We start from the raw sequence: 27,327 nt of genomic DNA on the forward strand, positions 1-27,327 counted from the left end.
TGAATTTCCCCTCTTGTCAAAGTGAGATGTTTCCAGAGAAAGTCTGATAAATTTATGAATAGGATTGTGTGATGTAGTTGTCAGTGAAATGAGCAGACTCAGAAGCTGTCTTCCAGCCTTTTGGCACTATGTACTCTTGATTTTATTTATTTATTTGAAAGGTCTTATTCCAGTAATCCAGTTTATCCTAACCCCATTTTCCTTGACAGAATGTAGCAAAATCTAATGGTACTCTATATCTGCCTGCCCTAACACAGATGGTTTCTCTCTTTCTGTGAGCAATTCTTCTTTAAGCTCTGCAATCCAAGGTAACAATTTTGCAGAGCAAAAAATTGCAAGCCTCTGGCTCTTCTGGGTGAAGCAAGAACCATGAAGCACTCATAATAAGACAAGCTCCTGCATTCTCTATTTTCAGTAGGCTCACCAGATTTCAGAGCAAACAAGGAGTCTCCTATACAATACAGACAAGCAACTCATGCCAAGTTATTTATTTGAGATGATGGGAAAAAAAAAAGCAGTAAAAAGCACCATGCAACCTACAGAGAAAGCTACTCAACCCCTTGAGAAGGTCAATTTGCAAGATATTAATTGAATCAAGAAACATTATGGCTGCAGACAGATGTAGGGTACAAGAATAACACTATTAGAGGTTATTCTCAAGCTGTTTGCTGCGTCCCTCTGCCCAAGGTTAGAGTCTAGATTTTGGCAAGGACTCCTCCAAAAGAGCTCTTATTGACCCTCCACAGAAAAGAATGAGCAGCCTCTTACAAACAGTGACAGTGCAAAGATGAATTCTGAATCTATTTATCCTGAACATCATTTGAGCCCACAGCTCTGCTAGTAAAAGAGATCACACAAGTGCCCCCTGATCCAGCCTGTACAAAGGGGCTTTGCCCTCATAACTTGATAACTTTACCTGAAGGAGGTAAAGAGGTTGGGTGATCCCTACTGCTGGCTGTACAGGTGTTTGGCAAGGGAATCAAGCCCAGGTAGGAACAGTCACCTCTGTCATCAAGTCACTTTAGCTGGCTGGGTGTCCACCCAGAGGTGACAGCCTGCAACAAATAGCTGGAGCCTGCTGAGATGATTCGAAAGCCTTGCTAGCAGGGTGGTGAATGGCAAGACTGAGCAGCTGGGGCTGGCACTACCTATAGACTGCATACCTACATGTGCAAGACCTTTCTTTTGCCAGAGTCTAACTTCTTAGTAGTAAACCCCCTCTCAAAAAAAATGCAGAGAAGTTACTCTCTCAAGACCAGTGTTTCAGCAAGTGCTCTGTAGTAACAGAGCTCTCTTTTCAATGTGGCTTTTTCATGACAAATGAAATAAAATCACAGAAACTCAGTACCAGTAATAACTACATCCAGAGAGGACATAACTATAGATCCGTCCCTCTACCTCTCTGTACAAATCTGGGTCTACTAAAGCAAAAGAAAGCATCAGTATTACAGGAAAAGAACACCCTGATACCATGCAAACAGAATACCCAACAGCTACACCTCACAGTTCTTGTTTTAACCTCAGTAGAAAACAGTTTCTTATATTACACTTGTTTTTTTTCTTAACCAAACATATAGAGCTGTTACTAGAAGCAGTTTATAACTTTCTTCATTTATTTCCTATTGTGCCAAGAATGTACCCTAGATTATGAGAAATAGCTTTGGGTTCTGACTCAAATCTCAGTTAGTTTAAGAAAAACATACTATAAATCAATTATCCAGTATCTCCCTCAAAAAGACCAAGAAAAAGACATTGAAAGCCAGGTTTCTTTTTAAGTGTTTCAGCTGGAAGCATGCAGCCCCTCATGAGCCTGAAAGAGACATTCTTTCATACAGAGAGATTCTGTAATCTATCCATGTAATTGAATAAACATGGATAAGGACCTCCAGTACTGAGGTTGCTGCAAAAACTACATATAAAGGAACCCAGGAAAAGACAGGCAACAAATGTTCATGTAAAAATAATACTAATGATGAGGCTAACATACGAGCATATAAATTTTAAATAAACACGATAGTCACAGATTCTACAAAATTATCACATTGGCTCCCTTTGCTTTTTACTTTCTCAGCCATAGCACTGCATGCGTAGGGAGCATCCTGGCACTGTGCTGTCCCTCTCCTGGTGATGTTTTCCTAAACTGTCCTAGTTCAGGGTGAGTTATAAATATTACTGGCATCCCACTGAAGTAGATTTGCCTGTGTGCCTGTGATGGAGCCTTTTCAGAAGCCAACAATACTATCACATACCATAATGCCAATTCCTAGCTTCCCACAGAGTGCTGTACTTACTGCACATCAAAGGCCCATTTCTGCTAATGCATACAAGACAGAAACTCAAGTGTCACAATCAATTTAACCCCACATTCATCCAGGCTGCTGCCATTGCCCTCATCCCTGCCTGCTTGTTCCTGCTGCCTCAGGATTTGTTTTGTGAACTCAACCAGAGGACTAGTCAGTCTGTAAACTAACCTGGGAAAGAAATCCTCCAGAAAAAGCTTCCTTCTCCCCTGAATCAATTCCCACACCCAGTTTGCAGTGAGCAACAAAGCAAGAGCTGTGTACAGCAGGTAGTGGAAATGCTCTTTTTTTCAGCAAGAACAATGATTATTGCCAAATTAAGCCAGTCGCAGAGCTAGAGCTTTCTTTATAGTGCAGGAGAACATAAGGAGCCCAACAAGAAGTGGGGTTTTATGGCAGCAAGTATTCAGTCCTTCATTCAAAAAGCTGCTATCTAGGCCCAGGTCTCTCCTGCTTTGGGTAAGCAGAGAGCAACATGAATTGGGATGTAGTAACATGCCAGAAAATACCAGCGAATCTCCCATTTTTCTTCCTATGGTATCAGCATATGTGCTCACATGAGCCTGTATCATTATTTTCTCCATCCTCCAGTGAAAGCAACTGAAGGGGTTTCCGTTGTTTTAAACCCAATCTGTTTTGGGTGAGGGAGTGGGTAGAGAAAAGCTTTCAGGTAGTGCTTTTTAAGTTTTGTTTTTTTAATAAATTAATAAATAAATTTAACTCTGGTGTGGCGAGTGCGTTTTCTCCCTTTCCTCTGAAAAGCTGAGGTCCATACAATCCTTTACTTTCAGAACTCACAGGTTCATAAGTCTTCACCTGGGTACAGGGCTAATCTGCTAAAATGTTTGACAGTGGCTAGTTAGTACATTCCCAGGGAAAATCTTATGTCACTGACCTACAGGTGTTCTGCATCTTCTACTGTATGGGGGAAATCTACTGTTCAATAAGAACAAACACTTTAGCATACTGATCATAGGATTATTTTTTTAAACTTTCCTCCATTAAATGGAGATGATTCCTCACAGAATCATCTCTATGCTTAAAATTAGAAGTAGATGAGAAATGGCTAAGATTCAGTATTCATCACAGGCAGTTCTTTTTTATTAGCTACAATCACTTTTGCACACACATAATTTACCATCCAAGTGTTTCAATCTTTCACTGGAATGCTTAATGAAGATTTATAAGCACACTTGTGTATTAAAACCTTCAATTCTCCTTTACACGTTTCAAACAATTTCCTACCATCCCTCTTCATAATGTAAATAACCTCTGCTTTGCTTTAAAAACAGTATGTATCCTGGGTGCAGGCTTATTACTAAATAATAAAATTATATTGCTGAAATGTTTATTTTAAAGGTGATGAGAACATGGATTTCTGGTAAAAAAGCTATTTCTCTCAAATCTTTTCTTTAAATAGTGGCTCAGCTCTGCTGCTCTCCTTTTAGTATTCTGGAAGCAAAACTAACATTCAAATAATTGAAAAAAAAAAAAAAGCTTCAGAATGTAACCATTAATCACAATCTAAAAAAGATGCTCCATTACTTTTTGGTGGGGAACTGAGCACCATTTACTATCTCTTACTTCTGCAAAGAACTAATGGCTATGAAAGAATAAAATAAAACAAGAAGCAGTACGCAAAATTAAATCAGTATCTACTGACACAATTACACATCAGAACCGAGATACAGATCAATCTCAATAAAAAAGGGTGCTTTACTGATTTTTAAAAGGCATGCATTATTTAAAAATGTGTCATTCTTGTCATATACGCACAGAAAAATGTAGAGAAATTGTACTGTTTTATGAAGTTAATTCATGATTGAGTCTAAGCTCTGAAAAGCAGGCCATGTTTTTTCCTTTAATCTGAGAACAGTAAGTAATATTCTGCATTAAGATATTTCTTTCCATCTTACTTGCAAACAACTGTTATCTAATGACTCATTACCATCAATGCAGCACTAATTAAACATAGACAACTAAGACAGTTCTGTAGATTATGAAGCATCAATTTACTGTAGTGCAGCTGAAAGAGAACAGAAACTCTCAGGTCCATAACATTCCAGCTATCACATCCTATACTGGAGCACTCAATCACTCACAGCATTCTTCAGAATTCATTTAACAGACTAGCAAATTCTGGTATGATTGACAAATCTTGCACATTACGAGCTCTCCAGACAGTATTAAAGGCTGGATGAGAATCATGTCCTAAATTGAAGCTAATAGGCTTTAGCTGCACAGTTTGGTGTTCAGTAAGTCCTAATTCCCACAATGAAAAAATATTAGAAATAGCATTTAAAAGACATTTTTTTTCAGTGGGGCTTTCAAGGGTCCATTTGCATTATTTCATTCTGTCTTGTCTGTTCTGCTTATACATATCAAAATTTGAAGTGGATGGATGGCAACTCTTTATTCTAGCACAGAAATCCTCCCAGCCACAGCTACTCTGCAGCCTGCACTCAGGAATAGGTGGTCAGGCTTTGGAACACACTGGTGCCTGTTTCTTTGCCCTTTCTCCACTGCTGGAAGTTTCAGAACCCTATATTCTGCCTGTTTGGGTTTTCTAAACAAAGCTGCACATCCCCAAAGTTCAATTAATGTATAAGAACAAGTAGGTCATAAGCATTTTGTTCCAAATAATCTACCTCACTTATAGTAACTCACCTAGTTTCAGTGTTATATACTCTACCTGCAACTAGAAAGTCAAAACTGAACCTAAATCCATTTTTTCTCCAAACTGTTCAAATACAGCTTCAAGGGAAGCTGGTGCCTAACAACATGATGTTGTATACGCTGACTCAGACTGAATACTGATCCTTGACAGACTTCTTGAAGAAAGCAAAGAGCGAAGATGCTTGCTGAAAATAATGGCTTTGCAAAATGAATCCAGTTTTGTCAATGAAAAATAAAAAAACCCAACCCAAACAGCTCCAGCAAAATGATGGTACAACTAAGTGCCTCTTCTGTAAGCCCAAAATCTGTTCTTCCCCAGGCATCTTGACAAACAGTGGAGCAAAAAGAAAGCAAACTGCAAAAGAAATGGCTTAGAATAGAATAGCTTTTCCTGGGATCTGAGCAACATGATCAGCCTCATCCCTTGTTCCATAGTTTTTTGGCAACAGGAGGGTAAGTTCCCAAATATGCACAACACCAGGTTGCAAATCAAGGTTTCTGATTTGAGGTCTGCAGAATCCACAGCCAGGTGCATCATCTACTCACATGTTTATGATCTGTTTTAATATTACACTTTGTACTGCTCAAGGACTTCCAATGTCCAAAAAAGGCAGTGTTCTGGACTGATGCCATTTTGAAAGTGGGATCAAAATAGCTATTTCTCCTTTAAAAATAATCAAAGGAAATCAGGTTCATAATTATAGCTCATAAGACCATACCCTTCTATTTCTAGTAAAATATTTCACCGATTGTATCTGTTTCCTTCACTGGACAGCTCACGAAGCTGACATTCACTGCTGCCCCTTTCAGAAGGCTCCTCATTTGCATGCAAATAACTGTACAAAGCTTTAAAATTGCCATAGATCAGGTTAATTTTTCAAAGATAGTATCTGAAATCCATACAAATTTTCCACAGCTAAAATGTATCACTTGGAAAGTGCTATCTCTGAAGCTACTAACTCCCCTCAGAAAATATAAGAAACCCAGTCTTAGGATGCTTTAGTTGCAAAAGACTCAGTAAAAACACTAGTTCAGTAAAACTCCCTATATTATTACTTGTCCTCTTGGGGTTATCTATTTATCTATGCATTTTTTTAACAGCAAACAGTATCATTTGCACCTAGGATGCAAAAAGAAACTCCTAAAATGGACTACGGTCTTGTGTTTATTTGATACATTATTCTCCTCAGAAATTAGACACTGATGAGAATCTGAGTCACAAAAGTATTTGAATCTCTATGAAAGATGGGTGTGAATAAAGAGAATAAAGAGACATACAAACATTCCTGAAGTACCATTAGTATCTAATGCATCTTTCTTAAAGAGTGCGAGCATCATCACATTTCCATTATTTTAATATAACCAAAGTGAAAAATAATAGCACAGCGATATGATCCATTCATACAACCATGGTGATAAGAGATAAAAACATCAGCTATTTAAAAAAAATATTCCATTATTATTACTTTTAAGGTGCTGCAAGAATAAATTTAAAAGGGGGGAGCAAGGAGTGAAAGGAGAGCTTAATCTATTTTTCTATATATGAAGTCAGCATGCAAAAAGTAACTTACTGGTATAGGGCTCAGATGCTATATATTTTACTGGGATGTCTCTCTTATAGTATTTATAGCTCCTAGTGAGCTACTCAGTGTTTGTTACAGAAAGTGTCTGGAACTTGATATTACCAGTGATGAGCCAGATGACGCAGCCAACCCCCCATGCCTCACAGGGATTTTTGATGTCCAGACAAATATTGCATCAAATCAAATCTTGGTGAAGAAAGAGATTTGGAAGGCACAGACATCTAGTTTAAGCTGGTATTTCCAATGAAGGCATGCTTTCATTTTATAGCTAAGTGAGACCAACAGACAGCTGCTGCGGAAAGGAGCAACCCTGCCCGATCCTTCTCTTGAGCTGTACTTGTCTGACTCTGTAGTAAGTCTGTTCAGGGAGATGAATCAACAAAACTTCTGCAAAAAAGGTGGAATCAATCTTCCTGCCAGTTCAGCCTCCTGTGAAAGCACATGGCCAAAGAACCAGGCAGTAGGGCAGAAGAGGAAGCCCACCCTTTGCAGCAGTGATCTCCTATTCCACTAAGTTGTAATGGAGAAGCACTCACTGAAGTTCCTGTCCACAGTAAAGTTCTTCAACAGACAGAGATGGGTAGAGGGGAATTTGAGGTTAACACCAGCTAGCAATTATTTGGAATTCTGCAGATTTACATTTCATAAAAGATCATGACCTTTTCTATGATTCTACTATATGGCATTGGCCCACGATAATGATAAAAGTCACATATGGGATTTATAAGGCACTTCAGTAATTTATGTTCAGCATTTATACTGAATCTAATACTTCTAACTAAATTACTTTTGAAAAGCTTGCCCTGTAGGGCTTGCAGCCCAGTCGCAGGGTTTTAAGACTTCTTACAAATATTCAAAAGCTAATTTAATAAAAATCAGCTTCTGTTCATGGCCAATAATGTAACTTCCAGGTAGGAACATCTTTTGTTATGGCTCAGAGGAATCTAAGTAGAGAATGACCAAGGCAGAAAGTACCATGCTGTTAAAGGATAGCATGCTCCAATTTATTACTTGTGAATGTCTGTGGTACTGTGGCCAGTGAAAGAGACATTTATTCAATTAGCTTGGCTGTAGCAATGTATGCAAGAGAAAGGCCCTTAATTCATACTAGGAAAGGGAAGGCAAAGAAATGGGAAAAGTGTTTTCCTTGCTGAACGGCAGTATGAAACTCGGACAAAATGTTCACAAGCTAACATTTATTTATTTTTTAGAGAAGCCAGTTCCTGACATCACAAAATTGGCAAATGACATTTTGAAAAAAGATTTTCCTCCCGGTTGTTTGTGTATTTAACTGAACAGGCTATGGAATGTGTCTTACCATACAAGTGTCCAGATCCTCCAAACGTTCGATCTCTGTCAGCTCCTCAACTGTGATGATAGAGCGTTTAGTTGGTTTTTCTTCTGCTAACTCAATTTCTAGTGATTCCTGCTGGGGAAGTGGTTTGCCACGTCTGGTCAAATGGTCAGCCTGTGGACAAGGATAAAGACAGCAATAGATCAATCAAACTGCTAAAAAACGGGAAACCAGACCAAACCAGAAAGATTGCAGAATTTAAGTGAACACAGATCCTAGAGACCAATTAGAAAAACAAGGCTCAGTTGCATGTGTTAACTTCACACAGGGGTTGTTTTGTTTTGTTTGTTTGGTTGGTTGTTTTTTTTACAGTCACTCTAAGGAGGAAAGGAAAAAGTCTAACAGGAAACAAGAAAAGAGAAAAGGTCAGATAAAAAGCCACCCTGGTTCTTATTTATAATAATCTTACGGAGCTTCCTCAGCACTTTTCCCTATCTTTATAATAAAGAAAATAAAGGGGTAGAAGAAAAACTTTACTCTGGACCATTTTTAAAATTAAAGATCACAAAGACATGTACAGTTCCAGGTAAAATAATTTTGATAATTATTAGATGGCCAAAATGTTATTCCCTATTCAAAAAACAGGACAGCTTTGTTAAAAACCTCAGTACTGTTTCACTGAGGCAATAGGCAGGAGTTAACACAAAAATAAAAAATCAGTGATAGATCCGCAGGATAATAATTTTTTTTTTAAACCATCAGAGAAAAAAAACTCCATAGTAATAAAATTCTCAGTATACCTGCATAGCAAAAGCTGCTACTAAGAACACAGAGAATGCTATATAAACCACCCTGGATCCTACTTGGACTGGAGTGTATTCCTGTTGTCACAAAACTGATGAAATACTTTCTAGCTCTGTTGCTAACTAAAGAGAATATTAAACAACATCTGTTAAGAGTGTTTGAAGATCAGCTGGCCCAAATTAGTCACAGAAACTTTGAGAGAGGCATCAAGGGAGAGCTGCAGTCCACTGCTTAACGTTGGCAGGGCTCCAGACAACCAGTGGATTGTACTTTTGTTAACCATCAAAAAGGGTAAATAGATGACCTAAGTAAATTATAGCTCACTCCGTCTAGTGTCTACTCAGGAAAAACAACTGGAGAGCTGTGATAGATTTATCTTTAATCACACTAAAATGGCTAGAATAATAATCATCATCATGTGCCTCAAACCCTACTGTGTTAGGGCCCAGACATTTATAGGTGGCTGAATTAGAGGTACGTGACAGTCCAATTTAAGGAGTTGGCACAGAGCTGTATCAGTGTGTTTCATCTTTGTAGTATTAAGAACTAGCTGCCAGCTCTCAGATTACAGCTGTCAGTTGACGATTAGCATGAACAAATTAGACAGGAGTTGCTCCAGCTGCATTTTTGAGATCCGTACTCTTCAATGTTTGCATCCATATTTCTCTACCTGAAACAATCTGCAGCTACTAGAAGCACTGAAGAATTAACACAGGGAAAGGGCCATGTTACTAATGCAGGCCAAAATGGACCAGAAAGTAAATCAACTCAAATCAAACATACAGGCAATCCTGCCTTAGGAACTAAGAGCACTGGCTATGGACACAATGCTCAAAAGCAGTGAGTGACAAGCATCCAGAAGCCATTATGAGGATGAAGAGCTACCAAACCCAGTCCAGAAATGAGCTACCACGGAATCTCTGACAGAAGAAAGTAATCCTTATCTCCTTGGCTATGTAAATATGAGGACTAAAGATCATCAGCAAAAAAACCAACTTGGCTCCTATACACGGCACTGGTTAAAACATTGGACTGATCTCTCTGGTTTGGGGGGCGCATAATTTTAAGTGGCTTTTAAAAGAGCTGAAGAAAGTGCAGAGGACTCTTCCTGAAGTGACTCAAAGGCTTTAGAAAATTACTCACTGTGCAAGAGTCAGGCTAGGCCCAAGTTGTGCAATACCACTGGACAGAGACAGCCCATTCCTGGTGCCAGCTGAGCCTGCTCCAGGACCAACTGGAGCTAATAAATGTGGCCACTCACACAGCAGGCTGGCGGTGCTACAGAGCTCCTGAGACCAGAGGTTGTATCTTTACACAGTGCTGCTCTGTACCATGGAGACACACCCTCAAATAACCCTGCCTTTTAAATCGTTAAAATAAAATAAAAAACCAAGAGAGACAGGGAAGGGGGGAAAGGCATTTCGTTTCCTATGTATGAGGGCTTTCATAGGAGGAAGCAAAGAGAAATATATATGGTTTCCCTGTCGTGTGGGGAAAAGCATGCGAATAAACTCATGACTGCAATTTGAAGTCAGAGAAGTTTCAAATAGAAATGAAGAACAATTTCAATCAGGAGAATGACCACTCAAGTGGCTTCTTTAAAAAAACAGTACTGGATTCTCCTTACAGAGGCTCATTGCCTTAGAAATATATATATATTTTTATTTTTTTTTCTTCAATGTTTATTTCTTAATCAATGCTTATTTCTTCTACTCTTGGCAAACAAGTGCCTTTACAATAAATAACTAAAATAACTAAATAAATAAATGACAGCTCTGCACCTGCAAATAATACACCATATTTCCCTTCATATGTTTCTACTCACGACTCTTCAAACTTGTTACTGACATTCTAAAGTATCCTCAAGATGGGAACAAGGTCTCTGCAATATGAACAAATATTTTCCTCTCATCTCAGGAGCAACCAAACCTTATCATCTTACCAGAGCAACTATTGGCACTGTTGCATCCTGATGGCATTTTTAAATTGGACAGCAGTGCAAGAGATAGTAAGACAAATGTATAGTTAAGTCTCTTCAGAGGTTGTATCCTCCTTAAAGCAAAGAGGAGAGAGTCCCACAGTTGTATTTCAAATTATGTCAGTGATGCCAGTGAAAATAAGATCAATTTAAAACAGAACTGTTCTAAGGGCAAACTGAACAAGTTACGTCTGAAATGGCATTGTTAAAATACCCAGCATATTCAGATATCAACCATGCAAATACTCACCAGTTTATGATGACAGTGGGAAAGTGCATCCAGTATTTCATCTACAACTCGATCAGACAGGAAAGAAGCCACTGTCAGCTTTACTTCACTGTGTGAGGATTAAAAGCAAGACAGAGAGAATTTTAATTCACACAGGAGAATTTTGTCTTTATTACAGTTTCAGCAGTACAATGATTACCCACAGTGCTGTCACTTTATTTTAAATAAAACATTAGAGGGTGTCAGGATACATGACTGCAGGCTTCAGAAATAAACTCATGAATCACACAGTAAACACAGGAGCCTCTGTACCATATTTAACCTGATTCAAACATTTTTCTAAGAGCTGAAGTGAAAACATCTGGCTAAGAGACATGAATAGAAACCACATGTGAAACTTGTGAAATGCAGTAAGGGACACCTCACCACTGAAGTCAGAGAAATTCAAAGCTCAGATGAATAGGACAGTGCTGCCTGTTTAAGAGTCCTAAACTGAACAATTATAATCCACTCACTCCCTCATCTCCTTTTTGTATTTGTCTGTCAGCTGAAGAGCAATGGTGCAATGCTGCTTCTTCAGTCTTTGCCATCACAACTTTGCTTCCTCGTTTCGCTCCCAGTAACCACTTTCTGCCTGAGGAACTTCATGTCAGCCATTCCCACTACAACGATGTACATGGAACATGAATACACCTCATAACTTCATACTGAGGAAATATGTAGCCTGAACTGTGCCATGGGGTCCCATCTTTGGCCACAGCACAAGAGGCTCAGGCTGTGGAGGGCAGCTGATTTCCAGCCTGACCTGCACATCAGCCTGACCTGCAGCCTGAAGCCCCACCTCTCCTGCCTCTATGGTTTCAAGGACAACTGCTTTGACTGACATTTGCCAACAAGTTAACACGAGTTTGGTTTTTTATGTGTGGGATGAGTTGCATTATATTAACAAAGCTCTTTTTATCTAGGCCTAGCACTACTGTTGCAGAAAGCCCAGGGAAAAAGGTAAGAAGCTCCTTGGAAAGGCAATGCAATCTGTAGGCAGATAGAACGGTGGCCAAGCCAGGGTGGGAAGAGAATGAGAGTGAAGGGGGTTCCCTCAGTTACCTACATATTAATTTCAAATAATATATGGCAGGAAGGGTGATAGGATGGCATCCTCACCCCACTGATAGTAATAGCTTCTAGTGGAAGGAGAAAGTGGCACTATTATTGTCTCAGTGTCGAGATATGTTTGATAGTGAAGAAAACTTACTCGTTGAACCATTTTAAACACTCTGAAGTCACAGCTAAAGTCTTTAACAGCTTTTCCTGCCAATTTTGCTGCAATCTGCAAAACCAGTTTCTAAGTCATACTGTTTTCTTCTTCTGAAAGATATTAGCATCACAATGCAAAATGACATGCTTTTCCATCAAGCAGAAAAGATTTCTTAGCCAAGTGATGGTAACTGCAAAGGTTTAAGTATAGGTCAACTACATTATACTGCATAAATATATTCTCTGATATATTTAATGAGAAAAAAAGAGGCAGTAAAAGGTCAGGCAAAAGCCTCCTTTTTTTAAAAACAGTGAACTAAGAAACCTTTAAGGTAACTGCTTGTGCTCCAGCATTGTGGTTTGAACATCCAAGTTTCCATTTTCTAGGTCTGTCTGCTGTGCACAGCCTTCACACAAACAAAAAGGTTTAAAGTGACTGCTACAGGATAAGACCAAGTGCAGCAACAGGCAAAGCATTGTTAATACTGAAAGCAAGTATGTGCAATTTCCTTCTATTACAGTAATTCAGTAATACCTGGGATCAACAGATCAAAAAAAGTATTCATCATGAAAACGTTGTGTACCATAAACCAAAACGCTTACTAAATAAAACAGAAATACATGCATCAAGTTAACATCTCTAGGGAGTCCAAAGATGTGAATCTTCTGAATTAAGTTCACTAGGACAATTTCCTGCTCTTTGAATGCCTTCATATGATTTCTTGTGAGTCACAAAAGCATTCCAAACATCTTGTGCTGCACAAACACATGGACGCACAACCAAAAATCCAAATTCTACAACCAATCTTGTTGGGTTAATCTCTTGAAATACCTAATTTTATTGAGGATATCAATTCCAGATTGTTCCAAGAGGACATTTTTCACAAAAGTACGTGGGATGGAAATCTTCTCAGTGCTAGCTTCTATCAGATCTTCACGGATGTGAGCTTTCTTCATTACATTTGGGCAAAGGTTTTCCGCTGCATCCACCATAGACTCAAGCAATGTCTGCAGAACAGTAAACAAAAGTTAACATCAAGTACTTAAATTTTCATTACCTGGATTTTTCACCGTATTATTCTGGTATATAGCACTATGACACTTTTGGACTTGTAATTTTTACAAGTTTTCTTCCTAATGTGAAATCCATTTTGCAATCCAATTGCAATAAAAAAGGCATTTGAGAAAACAACACTAAGGAGGAGCAACATATTTGTTTTGAAAGGAACCCACAACTGTACTTATTCTCCTTTTCAAATATGAAACATCTGAATCAACTATTTTTATCAATGCTCCAGACTTGCCAATCTGTAAGAGATATCAGTATAAGAAGCAAGGAAACTCATGAGAATTTGGCATACTGTACAAGGCTGGAATATACTCGCCAAATATTAAGTAGCAGCTACAATTTACAGTTGGCACAGAAACCTTCAGCATATAGATCTCATTTATACACATGGAAGCCCACAGTGAACCTTAGGTGCAGTGAAAAATTTTTACGCTTTTTTAATGACTGATTAAAAAGCCAAACTAGGACAGAAGAAAACCATACATGCTCCAGAAACAGGATTGCATAACCCTCTCAGCTTTCTTTCTTTCTTTTTTTTTTTTTTTTTTTTTTTTTTTTTTTTAATAAGGTCTCCTCTGTTCATGGTATAAAGTAAACTTCTTCCCTCTTAGACTTTCTCTTGCAAAAATCTTTCACATATATCTCAATGATATGAAGTTATGCTATGAAGCTTCTTTCAGTTGCATTACATTTATGTCCACTCTGTGCCTGTGAGAAAAGGTAATTCTGGTTTAAATCTTGTTCTTTCACCTACTAGTTTCTTTCTCAAACCCCATCTCACTACAATCCTCACTACAAAAATCCTCACTACAGGTGAAGGTGAGGACTCCCAGTCCCTCACAAAATCATTCATGTATGAACCTGTGTCACAAAAAAATGCAGAAAAGCCTGAATGTACACATGTAAGAATCAGGATGAGACACAGAAACACTACTAGCATGATGCACTACTGAAACATCCCTCCTTTAATGCTTTGATTTTTTTTTCTTCAAAAAGGTTAGGCAGGACCACAGAAGGTATAAAGAAATCATCTGCTCATCTGGAAAACTAAATTTTAAATTCACACTGGTTTATCTACATACTAATATATACCCTGTGTTTAGTAAAAGAGATTTATTTATAGACACAAAGTGGTAGTTTCTGATAAAACTAGAAATTGTTCTTTGTTCAAATTCTCTCCTATATCCACCTTATTCCATCTCTAGTCCCAGCAACTCAGGAAATCTATTTTAGGTACCTTCAGAAGGCTGTACAACCACCAGTTATTTTTCCACCAAATAACCTGTTCCAGACTTTGCAAGAGATCAAGGCTCATCAGTTCATCATCTGAAATAAAACCCTCTTTGCCCATTATCTGCACAAAATACTTAGAAAAAATCAGTAAGGAGATGGTTCTCTCCAAGAGCAGGACCCTCTGAATGTTAATGCTGTCCCACTGCTGCCGTGTAGCAACTGTGGGGTCTCCTCAGGCTCCAGTGCTTCCAAGGAAGCAATGAGAATAAAAACACTGTCCTTGGTTCATGCTTCAGTCTGTGTGCCAGGCCCATGTCCCCAGTTTTGAGTCCTCTAGACAAGTGAGGGAGAGCCCAGCTTACTGAAATGGGCCAAGCCATCTGCAGTAAGGCTGAAGTTTGAAAACCAAACAGAAAAACATACTTAATAATAATAATAATAATAATAATAATAATAATAATGATAAATATATTTATATAAAGAATAAACAAAACCATAGTTTCATTAAGGCTAGCTCTAACATAGGTGCTTCAAAATTGTACAAAAATAATGAATTGGGGCCCTTGAAAACTCTACTGATTTCTGTTCCTCCTCAGTCATGCACAGGTAGGTACTGTCAGGCTGAACTACCATAACTGGCATTTTCATATGTAGATACTGAGTAAGAAACAAAAATACCAGCGCTGCATAATAATTTCAATTATTTAATGCAGAGTCTTCCAGTCTGTAGCTCTTAAATGATTGGTTTTTAAATGTAGAATATCAAGGACAATACTCGATAAATGCACAATAATGCATGAAGCAGCCACAGCATACAGGGAAGTCTGATCTTAGAATCACAGAATGGTTTGGATTGGAAGGTACCTTAAAGTTTATCTGGTTCCAACTCCCCCCCCCTACATGGGCAGAGCCGCTTTTCACCAGATCAGGTTGCTCAAGGCCCCATCCAACCTGGCCTTGAACATCTCTGCAACATTTAATTTACAGATATAAGGGACAAATCCCGTTATAGCAAATGTGGAGCTTTTTTCCCCGCTCCCAAGCTCTCTGCATTTCAAGGACTCTTCCTACACTCTCCTTCAACCCCCAAGCACTGTGACACAATAAAGAGCTTTTCAAGCCCCTGTGGCCATAACCACACAAAGGATGAAGAACTTCAATAGTAGAGACAACTGAGCCAGGTAAACTACTAATGAGAATTTCAGACAAACACAGTTTTTGTATGGGATTTATTCACTGCTGCAACTGTGTAGTCTACTTTGACAAGTCACACTCAGCCTCCCAAGAGTTACTGATGGAACACAATCACAAAAACTATACAGACTTGCTATGTTGAATCACAATTACCATCTAAGCATGGCCTTTCAAACAAGATAATGTGAAGATATGCTGCTTGAAGGTGTCATGGGAAGTAGGAGAAAGACTAAAGACATTACCTAATAATTTCAAAATACTTTTTTTCTCAAAATAGTCAGAGAATATCTAATTTAAAAGTTAAATTGAGTTTGGATCTCTTTTTCTTAGGTGCACACAGCATAATCTTATCAGTGGTGGATTTCAGCTGTTGATTTCACATGACATCACATTCACAGAAACCCTTCCCCATCCCCTGTTTCCACCTCAGAACTTTTCAGTGATGGAAACTGACAGCTAACAACAGTGACTGTGGAGGGGCACACATTTTAGTCACAAGACCACAAGTGCCAGTCAGCAGGTATGCAGGAAGACAAGAACAAAGTCCTCCCCACAATTAATGTCTCATCATTCAGGAGAAACATATTGTGAGTAAAAGGAATGAAGAATGATGATAATGTAATAAAGGAAATTATTAATAAATAAAAAATTGACTGGGTGGTGAAGCCAACAAGTCCTTTGCATTAAGACAGAATTAAGGAGGAACACTCCTCACTTCAAGCACTCTTGCTCTTAAAAAGCAGCTTCCTTTTGCCAAAACATCATTTGTCTTGTGGATGATTTTCTCTTGGGCCTTTGCCACTGAATAAAGCATCTCCAGGTTCTTTGTGTTTACAGTGAAACCATCAGGAGAAAATAAATGCAAGAGCTTTGCTATAATTTCTCTTTTGGCCAACTTAACTTACTCCAAGACGTTGCTTTTCCTTATTTTAACTTCATCCTTCTCTTCCCTTCTTCAAGGGTAAAAAACCCCCCCATCGTATTTGCCTGAAGAGTGCTCATTGGCTTTACCCAATTTCCAAATGCTTCTTCCTAAAATCAGGCTCTGGCATAGTAGCTAAAAATCAAAATTCCGCTTACAGAGCAGAGGATGTTTTTTTTCCCCCCAAGGGTTACATAAAACCCTGTACTTCTGTGAGCTCCTTTATCTGTCTTCACAAATAATAAACTGCATATGATGTTTTGAATTGACCTAAACAACAGGATTTAAAAAAATAAATACTAATGCATGCTCAATATTTTCTCCTCTAAGCAAAGTACACCACCCACAGAACTTAACAGAAAACCTTCAGGTCTTGAGTGTAAAACTGGTGCCCTTCCAGTACCTGAAGAGACTTACAGGAAAGCTGGAGAGAGATTTTTTACACAGGCACATAGTAACAGGACAAGGGAGAAACACTTTCAAACTGGAAAAGGATAGACTTAGATTAGATATACTAAGATATTTTTCACTATGGAAGTATCAAGACATTGGAACGGGTTGCCCAGAGAAATTGCTGATGTTCCTCTTCCCTGGAAATGTTCAAGGCCAGGTTGGAGCAACATGTTCTAGTGGGAGGTGTCCCTGTCAATGGCAAGGGGGTTGGAATTAGATGATCTTCCAAGTCCCTTCCAACCCAAACCATTCAATGGCTTCCTTAAGTGCATGAGCCCTGCACAAAGGGCTGACCTGACCATTCCTATTTTAATAACAGCCTACAAGCTCCACTGGGAAGAATCTTGTGGATAAATCACCTTCATGTCTGCAGAAGTTTTAAAAAGTTATAAAGAAACTTCACCTTATTTCATATAATAGGGAAATGGAGGAAAATACTAAAATTCAGCACCATTTTCCTCCTCATTAACTTATTAATTAAAAAAAAATTATTAGTGTGGTGTTATAATTGATCTTCAATATATTCCCGCTGCATAAAGCAGCAGCATGCTGTTTCAATTGAAAGTTCAACTTTCATTTTCAGATTCTTTGGTAAAAATACAGCAAAATACAGGCAGGGTAGCGTAGTAGTTTCCACACAGACCCCAACAAGTTCCTAGAGTTTTCCAACCTTGACTTCTTCCTGGACTGATACTTTTGCACTTGCTGTATTGATGAGCCTTCTTCGTTTATTATGCAGTAAGGTCTAACATAACTGAAGGTAGAAGTTTCTGAGCAAGAGCTGGTTGAACACACAGGTGAGATTATCTGCAGTCAACAATCTCTGTTTCAAAAACTGATGTTTGGTGGGCAGCTTGTGAAAAGATTCCTGTAAAGCTGCCTGTACTAAGTCTAGGGGCACTCTCAGTACGTGCAACTAATCCAAACCACACAATTAAAGAGGAAGTTGTGCACCAGGTTCAAAAGTGGTCCCTGGGAAAAATAAAATCTGCAATGGAGTCTGCAGAAAAGCAGTTTTCACTCCAGTAGGATACTTTAACTAGTGAATACTTTTCTCCAGGATATGTGACATTTTTAGGGTGTGTGAGAGATGCCTTTATTAAGGGCTTAAGGAGTAACTGATAAGTATTCCCCTTCTAGAAGATAACATAACAAGCAGCATATATTCCTTCTGCTCACTGCAAGCACTAAAACAGCTTTTTTCATTCCAACCAGGCAAGTATCCAGATAATAAGGCACAAAGTTACAAGAAACTAATAGTGGAAAGATAGCTTATGTACAAATATATATAGAAGTAAAAAAAAGGAAAAAGGTTGTGGCACATTTGTGGTTAGCAATAGGAGGTTTCAGATTAAAAGAAACAGTATGCGAGAAATAATAATGCAAGAAGTAGTAACACATTTATCCACAGACCTTAAGTTGCTCATCAACAACCCTTGTGACTTCTCCAGCCATGGATTCAAGTGTCTCTTGAATTGGATTGGAAAGTGAACCATTTGCACCCGCCCAAGAGGCTCCACCGAGGTGATAGAGATTTGGTAAGAGCTGTAAGATAGCAAGAGTATCTTCAGAAAGCAGGCTTTTCTTCCAGTCGGGGCAAGCAGGAGAAAAACTCTCTGCTAATGAAATTTTATCCCAAAAAGAGAAAGCTCCAAGCACACACTGACCTGCTCTCAAGTGTTAGTTACCAGTCTGCTGGGAGACACTTACTGTTTTGGAGTTCTTAGCATCCCGCATAAGCCGTTCTGCAGATTTGACATCTTCCTGTACAGCCTCCACGCCACAGTTTCTTAAAGAGTTGAGATGATCTTGTACTTTTACACATATTCTGTCAATCATCTACTTGAACAGAAGAAATAGACAAGACAAATCATCAGAATGTTGGTCAAACACAAACTTAATTCAGTCCATGTAGCAAATCAATAGTAGCATAATGAGTTTTGTGGTGAAAACATAATATTATAAAAATGCATGATCAGAGCTTGGAGGTATATCACTGCTACTGCAGAAAAGCATTATATCACACAAAGACACCTAAACATTGAAAAAATAAATAACACTTTACCATTAAAAAGCATAACTGCTCTTGCATATTCCCCCACCCCGGCGACTTCCAGGCTAACTGCAAATAACCAACAGGTTATCCAGATCAAGTGTTGTTCTGTTTTTTTGGAGGAAGTTTAATGCTGAAAATCTTGTCAATATCTCTAACACTCAGGTCCAAAGGCCCCTGAATTGTTAAGAAGCTCTGTCACTCTGCACTCAACAAACATCAACAGAGATTTCTCCTGTCTAAGCAAAACCCAACCGCGGATGCTTATGGGGTATTCTTTCAAAGAGCTTATTTTCTTAGCTGCAAGAGAACTATAATTCCCAAAGCAGAAATTTCCATCAGATGTTTCACAGTAGGATAAACTGAGCTTAATTTGTATCTGCAACACAATTCATCCAGCACACTGCAAAATACAGAGCAGGTGGTATAGCTGTCTCCTTGCAAGACAAACCAGTGAGAATTCCTGACATACATTCAGTTTTGATTAAGATATATGAGGCTGAGAGGTATGATAGTAAAGTCTTTATTAGCCCACATAGAATTCATTAGAGCTGTCTATTTGACATTTTGAAGCAACATCGGAGTGCATGTGTCAAGACTATAAAGTCTAGAGTTGTAGCACCTTATATCATTAGCAATAAGAACTGAAATAATTTCACAGCATGCTCTTTTTCTGCTCCACATGACTCTTCCTCTTCAAAGGGTTTTGGGTGGTTTTTTTCTATAAGTACAAAATTAATTATTAGACAATGGAAAGTCTATTGGGACATCTGGACTGAAAAAAAATAATAATTACATTCTGGGAATATTAATGCAATTCCATCATACTAACTAGAGAATCTTTTCCCAGCTCTCTTTTAAAACTGTTTTAAAAATCCATCTTTACTGGTCACAATTTAATACAGAAATTAGTAATTTTATTCTACTTTAAAAAACCCAATAAATTACATTTACTGAAACCTGGTGTGTGTCATCATTGGAGAAAAGCACACCTAAACATAACAACCTATAAAAAGAGCTAAACTTAATTCATATGGAGATTACTAACACAGGAAAAAAGGTAGAATTGGAACAGAAAAGTTACTGAAATAAAGTGATACTTTATTATATGTGCCAATACATCTCCAAGTGCCATTTTCAACACCAAGAGGTTAGGTAACAATTTCAGGTTTTAGTAATAAAACTCCATTTTATTAAATTTTAATAATGCTGTTAGAAAAGGCCACTTGGAATCAAGATTCACCAAATGAAAATTAATGCAGAGAACAGAGAGAAATTTTATAGACCTAGCTGAAGATCAAAACAGGTATTTCTCTCCTGTTTGCTGGAGGCCCCTGTTAGCATGGGAACACAACTGGTGCATGTAAATAAATTTTAAGCAAAGGCCATAACAAGTTTTGTTCTGCTTACACTACCCTTGCTACCATGGTCTGCTGGAGCAGAAAGCAGCCCTGAAGAGTAATGGAAAGAAATGCACTGTAATAGAGAGAACCATGGAAAATGCTTGTAGTCCTCTCAAGGAAATAAAAAAAAAAAAACAAAACCAAAAAAAAAAAACCAAGTTGCATTTAGGAAACCTGGTAGTGCTTGTCAAAGCAGAAAAGCTTCCCAGCTTCAAGCAATATTTTGGGCTGCAGTAGACAAGAAGCCTTTTCAGCCGTCCAGACTATGAAGTGCCAAGAAGATTTGTGCCTTCCTTTGCTCCCTCCCTCTAAGTAAACATTCCTATGCTCACCCACAGTTCTGAAGGTGTAAGGTGTATGATGACTTGCTCCCTAAGGCTTCTTGCTCTGGTGTTACCTAAGGGCATGTTTACATGGTTGCTCAGTGCTAGGCAGAGAGACCCAAACACTCAGTCACCAGAACTGGCACAGCTTCATGACCATGCTTGTCACACTGATGGAAGCCTGCTGAAAAGTAGGACTCCTGAGCATGAGTGAACTGAACTGTTCCTGGTTCCAACAGTGTTTCACTCAGAAATAGCATGGGTCTTTCTCTACACTGTTCTATTACACGTTAAGACCTCCCTCTCACACCAGCTCTTTTGGGTTTTTTTTTCTTCCCAAAAATATCATCATAGATAATTACTATTTCTTGGGAAACGAAGTATCGCTCACAAGGCACATCTTGCTTTAAGCTGTTCTGACAGAATAAGAGAAAACTCTGTCCTCAGGCAGACTTTGGACACTGGGAATTATCAGTAAGGAGCAAGTTCTCACCTGCTGAGTGGTGCTGGTGACAATGCCCTGCTGCAGCCGGTACGCCTGCTCCTGGAGGTACTTTCTGGTCTCGTGATTACGAAGCAAGTAGTTTTCTATCTAAAAAAACAAAGCCAGATTAGGGAACTGATTTGACCCTCCATATTGTAACTTGCTTACAATTTTGCTGCTGTATCTGAAAGGCGGTTTTTCCTCTCAGTCCCCTGTGAGTATTTACTTATTATCTGCAAACCTGTATTCCGTGTGTCTCAATGCTTAAAAATCACATTGGCCAATGTTAACTCACTTGACTAGTGAAACATCATTAAACACTGTGCTTTTGCCAGTGTTTTCTGAAGTACTCTTCGACTTCGAACAATTTAATAAGTTACACTGACAAGGGAGCAGATATTTAAAGGGACTCTTTACACCAAGTGTCATTGTAGAGACCACGATGACACAGGATAGTTGACAGACTTCTTTTAAATGCGTTCAGCCTGCTGCAGACACAGATTTTAACAGCAGTATGGTCTGGAGAGAAGATAAAGTATCTAAAAGTGCCTAATTGATACAGGAGCCTCAGCTTAAAAGTTACTTAAGGCTAAGCGGTACATAAGTGGTCTTCAAAAACAAGTGATTTGTACCCACAGCTGCTGGTGACAGCCTATCATGATTGTCACCAGCAGTAAACACCTATCATCAGCCAGCTTAAGGGCAGAGAGTGACCCCCTAGCCTGGCTCTACAAAACTCAGTCAAGTCAAAAAACCCTCCCACTAAACTGCTCAAACTTTATCAAAGGTGATGGATCCAGCCTGAAAGGAAGAAAGGGGAAGGCCATGCGTGGGGTGGCCAGCAGGTTGTGAAGCAGAGACTAACAGGGACTGACCATCACCTCTAAACCTGCACAAGCAACAAGAACTGGAACAGTCTTACTATGCCTCACAGCAGTGCAGCTTCTCCAGTTTGCCCACACTGCAAGTAAAGTACGCTGCAGAGATACAGGAGGTCAGGTATTACCTGGTCCATCTGGTGCTGGACGAGGGCCAGATGCACTCTAACTGTACTCAAACTATGGTGTGCTGAAGCTTAACCCTCTTGAGACATCTTAGTTCAGGTGTCCCTGCATCAGGCATAACAGCTCAGTCCATGCTGGAAGGCATTTCTGCAGGCATGGAATTAGCTGTGTGCTTAGCACTGATCCAGAGACTGTTACCTTCTTCTGGAGATAACTTCCTCACCTTGCGTAAAGAAAGCCTGAACCACACACGTTAAAACTCAGGGCCAAGCAGTTTTAAGCAACTTTGAAATAAATTTTTAAAAAATGCACTTTGAACTTAATGCCTAATCAACATGCAGAATTTAAGGCCCTGTGACAAGAAGTTTTGTGGTATTTTTTTCAGAAAGGCACCTATCATTCTAGATATGAACCCATCTACAATTACATTAAACGAGAAGTAAGAATTATGTTCATTCCCCATGATTCAGATTTTTTAAAGCAGAATTTAGATAATTTTCATGCATCAAAAAAAAAGGCACTAATTACCAGTCCCGTTCCCAGTGAGAATCACTTTATTGACAATTTCTTTACTAATAAGGCTCACAGAAATTTACTTTTTAATCATAGTCATCTGTAAGAACTATTTACAAGGTTTTTATGACCTTACTCTGGCTGAATAAAAGCTACTCACTAATGAGATATGATTTGTATGCTTTCTGATTGAGCAGGAGGATCATTTGGAGCTCACAAGATTTACTTTATTAAAAGTCAGCTGGGAATTTTATAACTCATGCAAGTGGAACAGCTACAGATACTGTCAACACCTCTTCATCCAGAAGAACATGTTGCTGCAGTTGCTTATTTAGAGCAACACGGTGTGCAAATTTTATATGTACAATATAAAACACAGGCAGTAAATGTTTTTATCCTCCCTCAAATTAGAGGGTATCCTTTGTCTTGTACAGTGCTGCACTTTTTATGCCAAAATAAAAAACGTGTACCAACAATTCTACATACATGGAAATATGCACCAGCACATATGTAACAAACGTGCCACTTTCTAACTTTCCCTTGCATAGTTAGGCATACAGCAATATAAGATCCAGCTTCCACTCATTTAACCCTGAATTTCTGATACCACACAACCACATTCCATCACCCTTTGCTCCAAGCACTCTTTGGAATAATCAAACCTTACGTGCTCCTGCAGCACTTGATTACCATGTATATATCCATACAAATCAAACAACCAATGAATCTGACCTAGAATTCTTACTCAGCCAAGCATGACATCACAGCCACTTAAAATTATTACTATATTTTAAAAGGTTTTATTTCTGTATACAAGCAGTAAATGCAATACCTTTTGCAGTGCTTCTTCTGTTTTCTCAGGGTTTGTTTTGAGTGCTTGGGAAGCATCATTCATTGGTATAGGCATGAATCTCAAAGTATAATTCCTAAAGAAAAAACATTTTTTAAAAATAGTAAAAGTTAAGCTAATTAGTTTATCTCTTGAATAGAATAGAAAGGAGAAGATGCATCTAGGTTGCCCACAGAAGGCACTAAGAATGTATTTTCCACATTTGCAAATGGACTAACTGGAGGCATTAATGTTCCTTTTTTGCTGTGAATTCTTCTTTGCCACAAGACAGAGGTGGAGATTTTAAAAAGCACAAAATGCAGTTCAGTGGCCAATGCCCAGCAGCTGTCAATTAAAGGCCTGGCTGTCCTCTGCACCCTCCCATCCAGGGATGAATTACTTTTTCCTGTATCAAAAAAGAAAAGTGCCTGGTGGCTATTCTGCCTGATCTAAATCTAAATGGAAAATTTCAGTAACAGATAAATGGCTGCTAAGAGACTAAAGTTTTGAAAATCTAGCATTTAATAACTTCTTGTTTATAGAAAGATTTGAAGACATTTGCTGAATTTTTAATAACAGCTGACAAAACAAACACAGGACATCCACATCGCCTTATGCAAACAATTGATCCCTGCATTTTATTTATTTGCAAAATATTTATGTAGCTTTGTCCATCAGCTGTGACACAAGAATAAAGACATAGTTTTTGTCTTGACTCAGAATTGTACTTAAACTTTGAGAAAATAACTTAGCTCACATGACACAATTAAAAATAAAACAATATATGCAGTGTGTATATGTGGGTGTCCACACACCTTCAGATTTGAATAAATGAAAGGAAAAAGAGCAGGAATTTCTAAAAAACCAGGAAAGGAAATAATTCTGCCTATTTTCAATTTCAATTAAACTTAATTTCCTGCAAACATCTCTTCCTTCTCCTTCTTCTGCAAAGGACCAACTAACTGCTCCTATCCCACTCAAAGCTTCCTAAATACAGTTGGAAAACTCTGGTTTTGATCACTTCAAAGTTGAAAAATTGTCCAACTGTGTCCAACTGCCTGCTGCATCAGGGCCAGAAAACTAACTTTTCTTTCTAGTTTTCTTATCTTTCAATAGTACTGTGCCTGCTCTACAGACCCCATTATGTGCCCGTGTGCAATACTAAACTGTTAGTTTAGTACTAAACAATAATTAATACTAAACAATAATTGACTGTCCACCAGTACAGGGACAATTTTTAAATTTCAAAGACACTGAGCTCAAAGACAGAGAGAATAACTAAAGAACTTTCTGATTGTCTGACTGCTACCTGGCAGGTGGGGTATTTATTTAGCTAAAAAGAAACAATGGTAGAATTCCAAGAATCTCTGCAGCTGTTTGACATTTAATGCATCTCATTCATGGAAATCTATAATTGCCAGCTCTTGTGACAGTGATTATATGCTAAACTGAATTTAGTCAAAGGCTTAGTGCACCCTCCCTCACACACACACACACACACACACAGATGAAAGGGGGGGGGGGAAATGAAAGGAAAGGGGACATCCCATGGGCACAGAATTTTGAAAGACCACTACCCTAAGGAAGGCATTGGTATTTGGTTTCCTTCCTTCCAGACAGAACTGTATTGGAATGATACTTTATTTTCATCTAAGAATTAACCAGCTCTAAAGGGGAAAAAAAAATGAAAAATTTAAAGCTTGCTTTTCAACTTTGATCATCAGAGAAACATTTATCTTCACGCTTCAATTTTTCTCTGTCTTCTTTGAAGTCTAAACTGTTCTCCCATTCTTCTTTTTATTAACGCTCGATTTGTCTTTTGTAAAGGAGTACATTTCTCTACAAACTCAATAACCAGCAATTTCATAACATATTAATACTCTCAGTAAAATACTTGTATTTAAAGGATGTTACATTTCAGAGAGGTGCTTAGAGACTGCAAAGGATGTCTCAAAAGCCTCCTGTCTCTCCCTTTATATACAGCATTTTCCTCATTTCATCATGTGCTCTTTCCTTCGTAGTAACTTCTGCTCCATTCATGACATATAGCCTTTGCTGCAAAGCAATGATTTTATTGCTTAGTTTTTTGTTTTTTTTTTAAAAAAGGAATAAGACCATCTGTTCTGCAAGCTTGGGTATGTGAATTTCATGTCACTGCACATGTCTTTAACAAGCCCCAGTTTTTCCCCTGAGATTCTAGAGCCTGCACTATTTCTTTAAGTCTGTCCACACACACAGACACACACACAAAAAAAAATCTAGAAATATATATGCTGTACAGTTACCCAACAGAGTGGGCTCTAGGCTGCAAAGCCCACAAGCACATGCTTACTTTCCTATCAAAATTATTGGGCTACAACCCCCCTGCTTAGCAGCCAGGCTTATCAGGTTGCCCACTGTTCCCAAATGCTCTCCTGAAGTGACACCTGTACGGGACTCTACAGAAGAAGCTGTCACATTGGGTGACTCTGCCAATAGCTAAGCTTCTGGAATTCCTTTTGCAGGAACATTTTCACACAAACTGAAGCAGATGAAGCAAAGCTTGGAGGAGTAGAAATTCTTCAGGTTACTTCAGCCTGTTTACGTCTGCTACAATCCTGCCCAATTCTCCTCAGCCTTCTCATCACACAGTAACACCCGAGCTTTGTCTTTTTTTATGGTTTACTATATGAATATTTTCCTTAAGAACAAAATCAGAACACAACAAACAAGACACATACTCCTAACCTTCTTCAGTGTATTTCATTCCATTTTGAGCAACGATCCTTTCCTACAGAATATTGATGGGTTTGTATATTTTTAGGAAACGTATGGTGCAGGATGTTCTCAATATGTCTTTGAGATGGGCTGTTTAAAGGTTAATTGTTTTCAGCCAATATTGAGAGTCCGTGCCTTGTAGTGTAGACCTTTGTTGCTTGTGGCTTAGTTTGTGATATTGTCAATGGTTTTAACAATTTTAAAATGTTAGGAGACATAAAATATCCCCAGCTTCCAAGCTAAATAAATGAGATGTTGCCTCAACAAAGTGCAATTTCACAGCACTATCAGTAGCATTTCTTTTTTTACTGCTTAGATGATTTGCTTTTTCCTTAGGATTTCCTCCTCCTTTCTGTTTACTTATCCAAGCACTTCAGAACAGAAAAGTAAAGTTGAGGCTAACCAGAAAATAAGTGTATTTTCATTTCTACCAGACTTTCTCATAAATGTACATGCTACTGCTCTCTAAAAGAGAAATGCCTGCAAGCTGACAAGTAACCCTTGCAAGTTATTATTCACTACTGTCACTGAAATCACTCCAAGATGATTTGCTTAATTATACACCATTCATATAATTCCCCCATCAGTGCAACTGAATTAATTTTGAAACCAAGTACACAAAATGCAATGGTTTCGTAAAACAAATGACTTTATAAGGTTTAGCCTCATGATGCCTTCAAGGATTAAAATGCTTCCCTAAATAGTCACACGGGTTTGCAAGACTGCTTGTCTAGACACCTGTGATTGTGTGTTATCTTCACCTTCTACAGAGAGCCTTTGCTCCTCTCTGAGGGATTTAATGACCTGAAACAACTGCAACTGCTGCTTAATTTAAATCTGTAATTTTTCTCTCTTAAGAAAAGTAATAATAACACATAAAGAAATGTGATGGAGATGGAGAGAGATGAAAGTCATTTAGCATCTATCACTGGTAATGGCTGCAGCTGTGAGTAAGCTCAGGGAAGGAAAATG

The 27,327-nt window shown here is 38.5% G+C and overlaps 1 protein-coding gene across 5 annotated transcripts in view; it reads right to left on the reverse strand.

The window, feature by feature from the left end:
- Nucleotides 1–27,327, reverse strand: part of CARMIL1 (capping protein regulator and myosin 1 linker 1) — a 194,694-nt gene that overhangs the window by 31,148 nt on the left and 136,219 nt on the right. For all 5 annotated transcript variants that reach the window (XR_011724458.1, XM_071736997.1, XM_071736996.1 and 2 more), the window contains 7 exons: nt 23,602–23,695; nt 21,262–21,360; nt 18,700–18,828; nt 18,403–18,534; nt 12,951–13,126; nt 10,886–10,973; nt 7,878–8,027 (listed from right to left, as the gene is read on the reverse strand). Coding sequence is in view for 4 of the 5 variants with exons in the window: in XM_071736997.1 (XP_071593098.1) it covers nt 7,878–8,027; nt 10,886–10,973; nt 12,951–13,126; nt 18,403–18,534; nt 18,700–18,828; nt 21,262–21,360; nt 23,602–23,695 (868 nt within the window). In the remaining variant the exon portion in view is untranslated. The remainder of the gene's footprint in view (nt 1–7,877; nt 8,028–10,885; nt 10,974–12,950; nt 13,127–18,402; nt 18,535–18,699; nt 18,829–21,261; nt 21,361–23,601; nt 23,696–27,327) is intronic.

The sequence above is a fragment of the Heliangelus exortis genome, chromosome 2, assembly GCF_036169615.1.
Source record: "Heliangelus exortis chromosome 2, bHelExo1.hap1, whole genome shotgun sequence".
Lineage (NCBI taxonomy): Eukaryota > Metazoa > Chordata > Aves > Apodiformes > Trochilidae > Heliangelus > Heliangelus exortis.